Raw genomic sequence first — 13,859 nt, 5'->3', positions numbered from 1 at the left:
GGGGGAAAGAGAGAGAGAGAGAGAGAGAGAGAGAGAGAGAGAGAGAGAGAGAGAGAGAGACTGACAGACTGACTGACTGACTGACTGACTGACTGCATGAGGCAGGTTGTCAATCCATAAAATTTCTCCATCCCACGTTAATATATTTAGCCGAATAAACAGCTGACCCTGAGCGGTCAGCTTATGGAGAGGAAAGAGCTGTTTTCATCCATAATGATGGTGACACATTTCATTCTTTTGCTGGTACAATAGAGGGATAAGCAAAAGCACAAATAAAGACAGTAGAAACAAAGATTAAGCGTGAAAAGGAAAATGACGCTCTGGAGCGCTGCAGCACGAGGAGCGAAGAGAGAGAGAGAGAGAGAGAGAGAGAGAGAGAGAGAGAGAGAGAGAGATGGCAGTGCAAAGAGGAAGGGGAAGAAAGCAAGGAGAGAGATGGTCGTTTTATCTAGCGGTCATTGTTGACAGCAATTCACTGACTCAGCCATGTACACACACCTTTGTACAACGATGTGACGGTACCTGCAGCCGTCTGAAAGGGCACCCATAGTGAGACACCCAGTGTGCGGTCTGCAAGAGAATAAGAGAATAATAAATCAGAGGAGGTTAAACGGATCCGATCGATAATTGTAGAAATGAGCACACGTTATGAGAACAAGACTACTGATAACGAGCGCAAAACGTCTGCTGTAACATTGCTGCGCAAATGGAAAGTAATATCGTTCTCGTAACGGCGCGACAAAATGGATGTTACGCGAGACGGACGGAATTCACATTAGGCGGAGGGAGGGAGCGACCTTGGAGGGGGATCACTGTAGCGAACGAGGATAAGAAAAAAAAAAAAGAGTGGAAAGATAAAGGGACGGAGTCACAAGTATATCGCGCGAGGGGTATCTCAAGAGAGCATCGTCGAAGGGATCACCTTTGTACAACTGGGCGATGGCCGAAGCGGTGGTCTGGAACTTCGTCCACATCTGCTGCGAGTAGAGCTCCTTCTCGTTGTGCAGCTGATTCTCGTAATCAGGCTCGGATTCGAGTGCCTCGACGCACTGCTGCTCCCAGTTGCTGTACCAATTGAAGCTGTCCATGAGCGGCTCATCCTCGCTCCTGTCGTCGCTCATCGCTGCCAATCCGCACGATCGACGCACCGCTGCTGCCTCGGAGTGCAACCTCACGCACGCACTCCCGCACACCACGCGCGGCGCACACCACAGACACACGGGAGAGAGAGCGAGAGGGGAAGAGGGAGAGAGGAGAGAGAGAGAGAGAGAGACCACACGCGCGCGCGCGAGCGAGCGAGCGAGCGAGTGAACGAGCGAGCAAAGCGAGTACCCGTCGCGAAGATATATCTCGACAGAACGTGCGGGGAACCAGAGCGATAGAACACGCCTCGCCCACCCACTCGCGATACTCACGCACGAATGTATACGATATCACGCACACAACTCCCGCAAGACTAGCCTCTCGCTGTCTTGAAAACGAATAAGCGCAGCTTGAAACTTCGATCAACTTCGATCAACTTCGATGACGATAACGACAACGATGACGTTAATCGCGCGTCTCGTATTCTATCCAACCACCTCTCTCTCTCTTTCACACTCGCTCTCGCCTCTCCACGTCGCCTCACGTAGGCCTTCGTCTACAAATCAAGTCGCGGACATTACGATATTTACGACCACCTCTCGTCGAAGGCACACTCGCGGATATCAATGGGACGTTTAGGTACGTCATACGATCATTCGATACCAAGAGAGGTCCAGATACTTCAGATTAATACCAAATAGACGGCTCTCCTCGCAAAGCAACAAACGGTAGTACCACCACTACACACTATTACCAATTCCTACCAACAAAACAGAAGAAACTATAACGTCCGTATTCATAGTCAGACCTTATACTTAAAGCTTCCTTAAATTTATCTTTTAGACGCTCAGTAGCCAATGAAATAATTCGCAGAGTATCTGAAGATAAATTTAAGACCTGACTATGAATACGGATGTAAAGCCCGTATCATGAAGTCTGTTCGCATTGCATGAAATTTCCAAATATTTTTACACTTAAAATGAGATAATAGATATATATTTGACTTTGAAAAGAGAGTGCAAAAAGTGCGAGCAACGCGAACAGAGCTGGATTCACACTGGATCTGATGTGCGTTATACGACGCTCTGCAACCAATAAGAAAACAGGATTTTACTTCGTATCATCCGATACAAAATAAAATTTTGCTTTTTGATTCGTTGCAGAACGTACTAGTAGGCCTACCAGTAGACCTATTCTGTAACTCTTAATATGCAAATGTTAACGCGTTAATTGATTAAATCATGAAATACTCAATGTATTTTATTGCACTATTAGGTAAAATATGTATTTCATATTCATTCTTTTGTAAAAGCTCGTATTCAGAACACACAACGATATTAGCGCGTTAACATGCTATAATTTACGTTACACATACTATATACTTTTAGAGATAAAAGCGCGTTCTGAATCGGATCAAAGCGTTGTATCCACGATACTAGAAATCGGTTCGAGATCTGATGAAATAGAATCCTGGATATATAAGTCCGGATCTACAATGGGTGTTTTAAGCTTTAAACTGTAAGAAATTGACCAATTACAATAGGTTTTTATACTTTAAGTCGTAAGGAATGGACGAATCACAATCAATTATTCTCCTCGCATTCGACTGTAGTTGGTCAATTTCTTAGCCCGGATCTATAATAGATTTTTAAGCCTTAAGCTATAAGGAATGAATGAATCACAATCAGTTATTCTTTTCGCATTCGACTGTAATTGGTCAATTTCTTATCTTAAAGTTTAAAGCTTAAAACATCCATTGTAGACCTGAACTTACGGCTTAAGGCTTGAAAACCTATTGTAGATCTGGACTAATAGGTGCATTTAGTACTATAGCTGCTCAGTGAGCGGTCATAATAGTAGTAGTAGTAGTAATAGTACTAAATTTCACTAAGAAATTCACTAAGGTACATCGACCTTTATGCAACAACAAGAACATTAATAAACTTTTTGGTAATTGAATCCCTATTCTTATCACAGCTAAAACATACCATATAAAGGAAAGATTGTGTTCTCCTTCAGCATTTAATATACATTTAAAAATCAATAGTTCATGCGTGTTACAAAGTATCGTATGTTGGAATCAATTGCTTAAACTATAAATCTCGCTTACAATATAATTGTAAAAATTCATGTTTTAATCACATGTATTTGTGTATGTGTGTGTAAAGACTATAGAGATTTATTTTTACGAAAGCGTACATATTTACAGATGCTTTGCATAAATGTTGCTGCACATAGAAATTACAAGATGCTTCGTTTCACTATATTGAAGACGAAATAGAGCACTTTTTCTTTTAATAAACGAAAATTATGTATTCTGCCATAATACATATAACTAAACGCACAGCATAAATAATATAAGTATAAATTATAAATAAATAAGTTCTAAAAATGATTTAAAACTTTACGTTTGACCTTTGATTCGAAAAGACATTATTTACATTTTTTAAAAGAATCTTGAAATGTACTAACTTTCTTTTTACTTTTATCATATCATACAGTCTTTGCAAAATTCATGTTTCTAATTGTATATTAACACAACTATGTATATATCTATCAAAACAAAGTTACATTAAATCCATTAAAGCAAAAACAAATTGAAACAATTTTTGCACTATATTATCTTAAACGATTAGAAATATCTAATGACTCCCTAAAATAATGATAGAAATTATGAATTACTATTCGAAATAATTATGAATTATGCTGCGATACATTTTGTTATCGTGCCGAGTGTGCCATCATTTCGTATTATAATAAAATTATTCGATATATAACGTTCTCGAAAGCTTCTTTAAATTAAGTTCAAAACGTTTTACGATGAATAGCCCGTATACCATCTTCATCGAATTCTCTTTTGCTCACCCACATCTTCTTGAAGGTGTCTAAAGAAGCCAAAATAGAACCTCCGATCCAAGTACTATACAATCGTTCCTGAGGCGCTGATATCTGTTGTGTAACAGAAATAAATTCATAATTTTATCTGTGAAAATTGTTTACTTATTATTTAGTTTGTCTTATTTTCACACTTACCCTTATTTTAATGTCTTTTGGTGACATTCTACGAATTTCTGATAATAATCTGTCACCGAAACCCTAAATAGTAAATACGAGAATCTATTATATTGTTATATTACTGCAATAATTTTTTGTATAACATAAAGATAAGAATACACAAAATTTATTCTTCTAGATTCTTTCTTTATTTTATATATACTGATTTTTGTGCTTACGCGGAATAATGTCGATCCTCCCGATAATACGATATTTTGGAATAGAACTTTTCTCAAATCCAAATCGGACTTTTGAATAGAATACGTTAATACTTCATGAAGGCCTTCACATTCTTCACCTATTAAATCTGGTCTAAACAGCACTTCAGGAGCTCTAAATCGTGCTGGACCGATCTGTATTGAATGAAATGTATTATACATAAGAACAGTTTAAACTTGCTATTTCAAAGTTATGTATGACTAATGCTTATTTCCATTAATGTAGATTAACTTTAATCTGAACTCAAGCGCGAGTATAGCAGACAGCGGATTGGTCTATTATGCCAGAAGTCCCAGTTTCGATCCCAGTAGGAACCAAAATATTTATGTTCCTGTCTCCTCTCGGAAAAGACCGATAACCTACCGAGAGTATTCTTGCCCACAGAAATACCTCTCGAAAAATCCGCCGTTCGGAATCGGCATTAAAACTAAGTCCCATATGTTTGTAGCAATTGAATAATCAGTGCGCATCACAAGTATATGAGAAAGATGTAAAAGACTGTGCTCAATATTCTTAAAGTACTGCGAGCATCTGTCACGCATTATGTAGGATAAAAAAACTAAATTTAAAATTACATCTACCGTCCCATTGCCCACTTGACTAAATTAGTGTATATATTAATATTTCAAGTGAACAATGGGATTATGGGTAAATGTAGTTTTAAATTTAGGTTCTTTTAATTCTACATAATGTATAACAGATGCTCGTAATAGTTTAAGAATATTGCGCACAGTAAAATATATATGAATAAATGGTCAAACAGACTCTGTAGAAGACTGTTTTCAGTTATCAGAATTGAATCTATTATGGATCCTATGTAATTCAACGTATATATATTATTCATCGACTCATTTCTGACATGTCAGTAGTTATAAACATTATTGTGTTCAATATTCTTAAAGTACTGTGAGCATCTGTTACACATTATGTAGGATAAAAGCATAAAAGAGCTAAATTTAAAATTACATCTACTGTCCTTTTGCCCATTTGATAATATATTAATGTATATAATACATTATCGAATTAATTTTTTCTTCAAATAGAACTCATCTATAATTCTAAGAACTAGAAAAACATTAGAAGAGTAAATTAAATCAAAATTCAAGTTAATCTATTGATGGAAACGGGCATAATACTTTCGTTAATTATTATTAATTCATGTTATTTTATTACCTCCAAGTGACTGCCGTCGGGTAAAACATACTGAAACTTCTCAGTCTCTATTGTTTCTTCTTTTTGGGGATTGCTGGCGAGGTAACATGCTCGCTCTTTAATTATTCTAACAATTTCAAATTCTGCAGTAGTCTTGAAATTAATACCTTCCTTGCGTAAAAGTAACCTAAGATGCCTTGTAACGTCACGCCCTGCTATATCAACTCGCATTATACTGTGAGGCATAGCAAAACCTTCATAAATAGGTACAGCATGCGTAACACCATCACCAGCATCTAGAACTACTCCTGTAGTTCTTCCTGTTGCGTATCTGTATTAATAAAAAACAAAAATAATTGTCATACAATCTTTTAAAAAAAGTTGTAAATCATTTTAACACTGATTATTACAAAATGATTATTACTCACAAGCTAAGTACAGCTTGCATGGAAACAAATAAAGCTGGAACATTAAACGTTTCAAAAAATATCTCAGCTGCCTTCTCACGATTCTTCCTGGGGTTTAAAGGTGCTTCTGTAAGCAAGACTGGATGCTCTTCACTAAACGTAGCTAACTGGTCTTTACTATAAACATAAGACCAAATACGTTCCATATCGTTCCAATCTGTGACCACACCATGTTCCATTGGATACCGAAGAGATAGAAGGCCACGATGTTCCTCTGCTATTGGACCCACAAACAGATCTCCCTCCAAAGCACCAGCCATAACTCGTACATGTTTTGGCCTCCCAATGCTAAAAATAAGAATCATGTATTAATTTTTTTTGATCAATCAATAATGTCAATATTGCACATCAATATATAAATTAAAAATTTTAATTATTTAAAAAATCTCATGTCATACAATGTTTTGATATGTTACCTATGATATTATTATCTATATGTTATATTATATTGTTATCTTATCTATGATATGTTATATTGATATGTTAGCTAACAGATACTCATTAAAAAATAATAAAATAGAAAAATAATTTTTAAACTCAGCTAAATCATTTAGAACAGACCTAAACTATTTTGAGCTCCAGAGCCAAAATGCATAGCCATCAATGCAAAAAAAATCAATATGGATAAGATTTTGGAAACTGTAAAATATTAGCTATGTTTACACCATGCATTTAGGCCGCAGCCTATACAATAGGTGTTTTTGTTTATCCTGTAGATTAAACAAAGACACCTATCATAGGTCGCAGACTAAGCACATGGTGTAAACGTAGCTATAGATACACATCTGAGCAACACTTATCAATATTTTACAGTTCAAATGAAATCTTACATTGAATTTTTTGCATCAATGATTTTACATTTTGACTCCAAAGCTCACAAATTGGACAAACCTATCAAAATATTGTCACCTATCGACAACCTTCAAAAACAGGAGACACTGTCATGAATATTAATAGCTCTTCCTGCTACTTACTAATTTGGAAATCTGCATTTAGGTATCTGGTCACCTGCAAACCCCGCCTTAATCACGCCAGATCCCTAAATAGGAAAAAATCAGGTGTAATGACAACGCTGCCGATTCTAAACCGAGGAAAGAATTGCTTATCGCATCAACATCATCATCGGCATTATTATCGACCAGATTGCCGACGATATAATTTTTGACGATGTTTTCGTTTGCGAACAGGAATCAAGATATAAATAAAAATGAAGACGTAAACGGTAATGCGAATGCGAAGAAAAGCATTTATGTTCTTTTAAATTATACGTCCTGATAAAACGTTGACAATCGACATTGAAGTTTGACACATCGCTCGCTTTCTAAATGGGAGAGGAGCTGGATAGTAGATACTTACGTTATCGATAACCACCGGCTGATTGACGATCACATCGTACGGCTCCATAATACGCAATTGGAATGTCTACGCGACTTTATTTCGGTCAAAAATCCACAACTCACGATCGTAACCCCAACAAGCACACACCTATCCTTCTAGCGAGGCGTCTGAACAATCCGAATTCTGAAGAGAGTCATCAACGATGACAGCGATCCTACGATACGATACGAGAATCGTTTCTCGAAATGTATCGCAAGCAGGAGTGCCAACTGTTGGTTTGCTTTTTCAGCATTTTTCAATGAGAAAAGATGAATGGTCGCGTTCAGTAGAATGATTTCTTTTGTTGGAAGTTTTCTCTCTTCACTGAAGTAGAATTATTCCTTTAGATTTAAAAGTATAATCCACAATCAGCGCGAAGAACTTCCAACAGTTGCAAAATATTAATAATAATAAACAATAAACATTCTGCTACAACAGCTGAATGAAAGGTTTGTTCAAAAGTTATTTCAATATATTGCAATTTTCTCAATATCTTAGCCATAATTTAGATATTTCTTTTTTTCTCTCAAAAAGTATCCCAAAAATTCTTCTAAACTTCTTGTACCCTCCAAAAAATTCCTCGATGAAAAGAAAAAACCCCTCCTGTTCTGAATTAGATTTTTATCTTCCTCAAAAAAATTGTTTAAAAAAATTTAGAAGAAGTAATACACATGATCATTATTTCTTCTTAAAATAAGTTTTGTTTTAATCATTTATATTGTCTTTTCCAAAATTAAAAAAGAATAAGGTTTCTTTATCATCTATATTTTCTTTTATCATCTATATTTAGAAATATAATATCAATTTATCAAGAGAGAGAAAAAAATAACTTTCAAAATTTAAACTATCTAAATCTGTTTATACAAACTGAATAATATCCCAAACACATTGAGATGTTTTTTAGGCACCAAAGACATCTTATGTTTCTCTTTTGGATATTTGTGTTGTCTGGGATGGAGCATACATTACATTTATGGGCCTTCTACAATAAGCCATTAGTCATAAATTAGAAGCTAAAAATTGACGACTGTAATTGATCAATTTTTAGCTTCTGACTTCTGACTAATGACTTATTTTGTAAAAGGCCTAAAAATTATTAGGCTCTTTTTAAGATAAATGAATGAAACTCAGGATTATATGTATAATTACTTCATGATATAAATTACTTTCATTACACATAAATGATAAAATTAATTTCTAAAAATATAAAGCTGAAGTTCGACATAAGTGTGAAATAAAAAATACATTCATTCTTGGTCTCAATGTGTAAATACCATTTTATTATAGTACACATATACAGTTTTATTTCGAAAATTATTTAGAAAATGATGGCTAGATTAGTAAGAGCTTTTTACACAAAAATAAGTGCCATGCTCCGAGTTATGTTACACTGATAAGATATAGCGCTTCCTCAAAAAGAGCTTAAGATTAAAATATACCAGTTTTCATGGTAAATCACAGCCAAGATTTCTAGCTTCTTTTTTCTTGATAATTATACAGTATTATTATCCCCCCCCCCCTCCACACACACATATACACATGCATACATATATTGTATCATTTTACAAAACATGTTATGTATACAGAATTCATGATATTAACAAAATAAAACTCGAATTTACTCAAATATGAAAATAAATAATTTGCTTCATCTAAAATACATCTAAAATATATTTTCAATAAGAACGTTCCAATAAATCACTGTGCCAAAAAATATGTATATATAACAGTAATACAAAACTTATGATTATATATTATAATATTAAAATGTTATCTTATTTAGTACTTATAAAAATATTATAAGTAGCGCTTTTATTAAACGAGATACATCTAGAATTCAGACTTAATTATCAAGAACATCAGGCCATCAAGATATCAAAGAATATCATATATTATATATATATCTTTCCAATTAATGTAAATGGTATATACGAGTGTATCATATATCTATACACATAGTTTGACATTTTTACAAATGCTTTTCTTTCAATATCTGACAATACAATGACTCCCATATAACATGATATAAAAGACAAAAACAATACGTACATAATGTAATAACAAAATAATATAACAAAATAATATAATTTTTTCTATGCTAGATGCAAAGTGCACAGTAGCAATAAATCCATGTGATAACTCTGAATGAACACTGTCTTTTGATTTCACTTTTGTGAAATAATTTTGAATGATCAAAGTCAATATTGTGAGAAATATGCGACAACACGAAAAAAATATCAGGGCGCTCCAGGAAGAGATCTGGGTCGGCTGGGCCTCTATTCTTGAAAAGTATCGCATAAGAAAAACTACAGAAATACTATAGTATGCATTACATATACTATAGCATTTCCCTAGTTTTTCGTACGCGATACTTTTCAAGAATAGGGGCTCTGGTCTCCTTCATATTAATAGACTTCCGTTTTGCTACACAGCCTTGATAGCTTCTTTGTTGTGCCTATTTCCCCTAAATTTCTTACAATATGTTGTTGAGCCTGGTACTGTTGAACAGGAATGCAAAAGCGCAACTATATACATTAACGTGACATTTAATATATTTCTGCCATAAGTAGTACTACCAAAGAAGTCCAGCCAGTAAAAGGGTGACTTCCTTTACCCTTTCCTTCCGTACTATCGTACTGCTCCCACAAATACCCGGTCTTTCTATATTGCATAATAATATTCTGTATCAAATTCTTTCGCAACTCTTGGTATAGCCTTTTTGCGCTCTCCTGGTATGGTCCTGTCACATTAGAATAATGATACGCTGCTCGTACTGTCAAGTAATTCAAATTAATCCAGATAGGACCGCGCCAATAAGGCGCGTCATGTTCCGTATTATATTTCATGTATAAAGGTGACGTTTTCGCGAGCGAACGCAGTCCGTACTTCGTCCACAGCAAATCAGGATCTCGTAAATCCTGCAGTATTTTTCCCAATTGAGGCGAATCAGGTTCGACAATCTGCAGAATAAAAGGGAATAACGATACATATCCAAAGGTTGTGTCGACAAACTTCAATGATGGATTTTCCAGTATGATGCGTTTCATTTCTGATGTCATTTGCATATTAGCAGATTGCTGCTTGCGAGACGGTGGTGATGCGATCTTCCGTAGAATCACCTTGTCAGTATGCAAACCATAATCGGAATATACTTGCGCATTCGGCGACCAATGTAGCTTGTTCAACAAGTTATTGTCGGATAGATACTGGAATGTTTCTTGATACTTTGTAGCAGGATAACTCAACGTTTCGGCAATTCTAGCCATAACGCGAGCAGCAAATGCGATCCAACAACGCAAATCGACATGACGCTCGGCGACACTCGGATGAGAAGCCCTGGGATAATCATCTAAGCCGGATGTGAGCGTTTTAGGATTCAATTCTTTAGTAGTCTTTTCGTCCCTGCCTCGCCATCTATATGTACTGGGTAGCTCACCGACTTGCGTGGTATTGAACCACGAGAACCATTTCTGCAACCGTGGATACAGTTTGTCGAGCAATTGGTAATTATGTTTCAGTAAGTCCTGTTCTTTATGCTGAAGCAAAAAATCTAGCGTCAAGAAAAATGTAGGCGGATTCGCATTTGTATTGATCTGAGTTATGAACTCCTCGGGAACTTTAGCCACAGCTTCTTGGCCGAGAATCATCTCTCTTGGTATCCAGCCCTCGACGTTCATTAGATCAAACCAATGGCTTATAATATCTAATTCTATCTCCATGTCCCAGGCAGAGATTAATAAACCGTGAAAACCTTCATCCCACAGGAAACCTCTTGGAAAAAAGCTTCTGCTTGGTACGGCAGTATACAAAGGTGCTTTCCAATAAGGCACAGGTTCCTGAGTATAGATACTTTGCACCTGTGAAGCTCCATAAAAGTAACCTATCGAGCCTATAAGATTTGAAAACGCCATCTTCGCAAACGCCACTTCGTCGTCCGTGTATCCCTTAGACTTCAGTTTGAAAACATTTTCAAATTTCTTTGAGAACAGTTCTCTGTGATCCTTGAGAGCCTCGTCATAATTGTTTCCCGTTAATTTAACGTCCATCCTATTGCTGAAACTGCCAGATTCATAACTAACTTCGATCTCAAAAGGAATTTTTCCCGTCACTTGACTTACAACAAAATTCGGATCCTTTTTCTTGCCTTCGGGAAGCAAAGGCAACTGTTCACCAGCTAAAACTACATGTTTCTCCATGGATCCCTTCTGGGTTGCGATGCGGAGACTTTGAAAAACCGTTTCTTTTAACACGTTTAAACCAGGAGCGATCGTCGCTAGAAAGGAATGCTCTTCTATAGTGCCATTTATTAAATTCACATTTATGATAAAAGATCCCAATCCCTGTGTATTTCCTTCTATTCCTGTCAAACGATTGTAGTCTCCTAGATTAGCCTTTATCCAACCCTTCGTGCCTTCCTCGATAGCGGTATAAAATAACAACGACATTTCTTCGCCAATCTGTTCTTCCTTTTTTGATGACACCGCAATTCTTGCGGTCCAGTCACCACCGTGATATCCGCCAGGCTTTTTGACAAATGTTGTTCTTATGACTGCAGGATTATCTACTATTTCCTGAACTCCAAATGTTCGTCCGTCGTGTTCTAGCCATGCATATCTAACATTTAAACTTTCATTAATTACATTGATGAATTCTTTATCTGACTGAAAGAGATTTTGACTATACAGTACCTATCTAGTTCATCACCTTGCTCGCACCAGTGTCTAAATCCAGTTCCATCATGACGTAAGAAACGTGGAAAATACCACATTAAACCAGTCACCAAGGAATGCGGGTCTCTTGTTTTTAAACCGAAATATACTCCGGATCGATAGGTACCCCAATACCTGTCCGGAGAATCCAATCCAGATGCAGTAACTAACTAATTTAAAAAAAAAAATATTCGAATTGATTATAAAATCGAATTATCGAATTGATTAAATAAAAATTACAAATCTGCAAATAATCATGTACAGAGAATATATAAAAATAGATCACATCACTAATATCTCCAAAGCTAATCTCTGCAATTAAATTTTTAAAAACTTTCTTATAAATAAGACACTGTAATAATAAGATATATATCTCCTACAGTTTTGGGAACTATTCTCTAATATTATATTATTTGATATTTTACATCCTGTGTCACATATTAATAGTTCTGTATCTATATATCTATGTTTCTATCAATGTAAATTAAGTTTAATTTTAGTTTAATTAATCTTTTCATCTTTCTCTAATTCTAAGAAAATTAGGAGAAATTAGAAGAAATTAAAAAATTAGAAAAGAATAAGTAGTAAATTAAATCAAGATTGAAGTTAATTTATGTTGGTAGAAATAAACACTAAAATTTATATTTACAAGATATATTAGACCCGTTCTTTTTCTATATTCCAGGATTGAATTTCTTGCATGATTCATCTCTTGTCTTTTTCTCTCCAATGTAAAAAAAAAGAAGAAAAATGAACTATGTAAGAAGTTCAATCCCTGGATATGAAAAAAAAACAAGCCTGTTAAAAGTATGAAACATTCCATCACAGCATTTCCTTCAAGAACGTCCTAAAGACAAAAGTTGTTGAATATAGTACATTCTAAGGACATTTCCACGATGTCTATCAGATAAACTAGGTTGTATGGGATTACTTGATGATAAATTATACATGCCTTTTTTCCATTATATGGAGTATTAACTCTTGTTTCGCGGTATCCTTTGTATCCGATCCAAACGGCAATTGCCAGACTCACAATGATGATAACATTGATTGGCTTGATTGGAAATTGCATTCTCTTGCTCGTCTTAGGTTTATTTCTTATTTTTGCGACTTTTTCTTGTGCTTTGCTCTTCACCATTCTAAAAGTATTCTGAAATAAAGAAGTCAAGATATGGAATTCTTATTATAGGACAAACTGGTATAATATATATATTTTATGAAATAATTTAAAACAAAAGTACCTATATTTTATTGAAATAACAAATATATGTATATCCACATGGTATGAAGTATTTATGTGAATTATTCTTTGAAATATTTCAATAAAATATTTCAGAAATATTGTATAAATATATTGTAAGAAAAAAAGTAGAAATTTCAAAATCTCAAATTTCCCGAACAAATTTATATTTCAGAAAGATGTTATAAAAAATTTCTGAAATATTTCAAATTTTATATTGAATTATTTTGGAAATGTTTCTGAAATATTTCATGCTGTGTGAGTATACTGTTTTCACATTCATGAAATCAATGATACAGTCGATCAAAAAAATTTAATTTCCTTTTATTTAATCGACAATTATTTTTTTAAATATTTTTCCAGTCACCAGTAAAATGTAATTTTACTTTTATCAGATACTCAGCTATATATGTATTTTCTAACCTATCCGATACTGAGCAACAAAATTTAATTAGCAAATATATTGAAACATATTTAATATATACGTTAAGATTTCGTGTAACACTATACGAAGAAAAAATTAATGAAAAAATTCACCGACACTGGACGTCAACAGAA

At 34.8% G+C, this 13,859-nt stretch overlaps 3 protein-coding genes across 3 annotated transcripts in view; all 3 read right to left on the bottom strand.

The window, feature by feature from the left end:
* The window catches only part of LOC108751655 (UPF0472 protein C16orf72 homolog), a 5,666-nt gene extending 3,827 nt beyond the window's left edge, over positions 1-1,839 (bottom strand). Inside the window, exons 1-2 of the mRNA XM_018491947.1 lie at positions 923-1,839; positions 499-570 (exon numbers count right to left, since the gene is read on the bottom strand). Of these exons, the coding sequence (XP_018347449.1) occupies positions 499-570; positions 923-1,121 (271 nt within the window). The 5' untranslated portion in view covers positions 1,122-1,839. The remainder of the gene's footprint in view (positions 1-498; positions 571-922) is intronic.
* A 1,862-nt stretch (positions 1,840-3,701) lies between these two features.
* Positions 3,702-7,493, bottom strand: LOC108751647 (actin-related protein 1). Its single transcript, XM_018491932.1, has 7 exons — positions 7,332-7,493; positions 6,950-7,014; positions 5,937-6,263; positions 5,530-5,839; positions 4,317-4,490; positions 4,117-4,179; positions 3,702-4,032 (listed from the first exon to the last, which is right to left on the bottom strand). Exons 1-7 carry the CDS (start codon positions 7,377-7,379, stop codon positions 3,889-3,891), a joined length of 1,131 nt encoding a protein of 376 aa, XP_018347434.1. The 5' UTR covers positions 7,380-7,493; the 3' UTR covers positions 3,702-3,888.
* Positions 7,494-9,164: 1,671 nt separating this feature from the next.
* On the bottom strand, positions 9,165-13,850 carry LOC108751732 (mannosyl-oligosaccharide glucosidase GCS1). Its single transcript, XM_018492094.1, has 4 exons — positions 13,839-13,850; positions 13,010-13,211; positions 12,041-12,227; positions 9,165-11,966 (listed from the first exon to the last, which is right to left on the bottom strand). The coding sequence occupies exons 2-4, from the start codon at positions 13,197-13,199 to the stop codon at positions 9,899-9,901; spliced, it is 2,445 nt and encodes an 814-aa protein (XP_018347596.1). The 5' UTR covers positions 13,200-13,211; positions 13,839-13,850; the 3' UTR covers positions 9,165-9,898.
* Positions 13,851-13,859: the final 9 nt, after the last annotated feature.

This window comes from Trachymyrmex septentrionalis, unplaced genomic scaffold (genome assembly GCF_001594115.1).
Source record: "Trachymyrmex septentrionalis isolate Tsep2-gDNA-1 unplaced genomic scaffold, Tsep1.0 scaffold51, whole genome shotgun sequence".
In the NCBI taxonomy this organism is placed as follows: Eukaryota; Metazoa; Arthropoda; class Insecta; order Hymenoptera; family Formicidae; genus Trachymyrmex; species Trachymyrmex septentrionalis.
The sequence above is the reverse complement of the archived record's forward strand: the minus strand, read 5'-3'. Positions and strand labels throughout refer to the sequence as shown.

What these genes read in the sequence shown, in the direction of transcription:
- LOC108751647 (XM_018491932.1), bottom strand. Translation starts at nt 7,379, where the DNA reads ATGGAGCCGTACGATGTGATCGTCAATCAGCCGGTGGTTATCGATAAC. An exon ending in AAATGCAGATTTCCAAATTA is followed by an intron (nt 6,264 to 6,949) that starts GTAAGTAGCAGG and finishes TCTTATTTTTAG; the next exon opens with CATTGGGAGGCCAAAACATG. An exon ending in GAGGATCGACATTATTCCGC is followed by an intron (nt 4,180 to 4,316) that starts GTAAGCACAAAA and finishes TTTACTATTTAG; the next exon opens with GGTTTCGGTGACAGATTATT.
- LOC108751732 (XM_018492094.1), bottom strand. Translation starts at nt 13,199, where the DNA reads ATGGTGAAGAGCAAAGCACAAGAAAAAGTCGCAAAAATAAGAAATAAA. An exon ending in ATATAATGGAAAAAAGGCAT is followed by an intron (nt 12,228 to 13,009) that starts GTATAATTTATC and finishes TAAATTAGTTAG; the next exon opens with TTACTGCATCTGGATTGGAT. An exon ending in CAAGGTGATGAACTAGATAG is followed by an intron (nt 11,967 to 12,040) that starts GTACTGTATAGT and finishes TTTAAATGTTAG; the next exon opens with ATATGCATGGCTAGAACACG.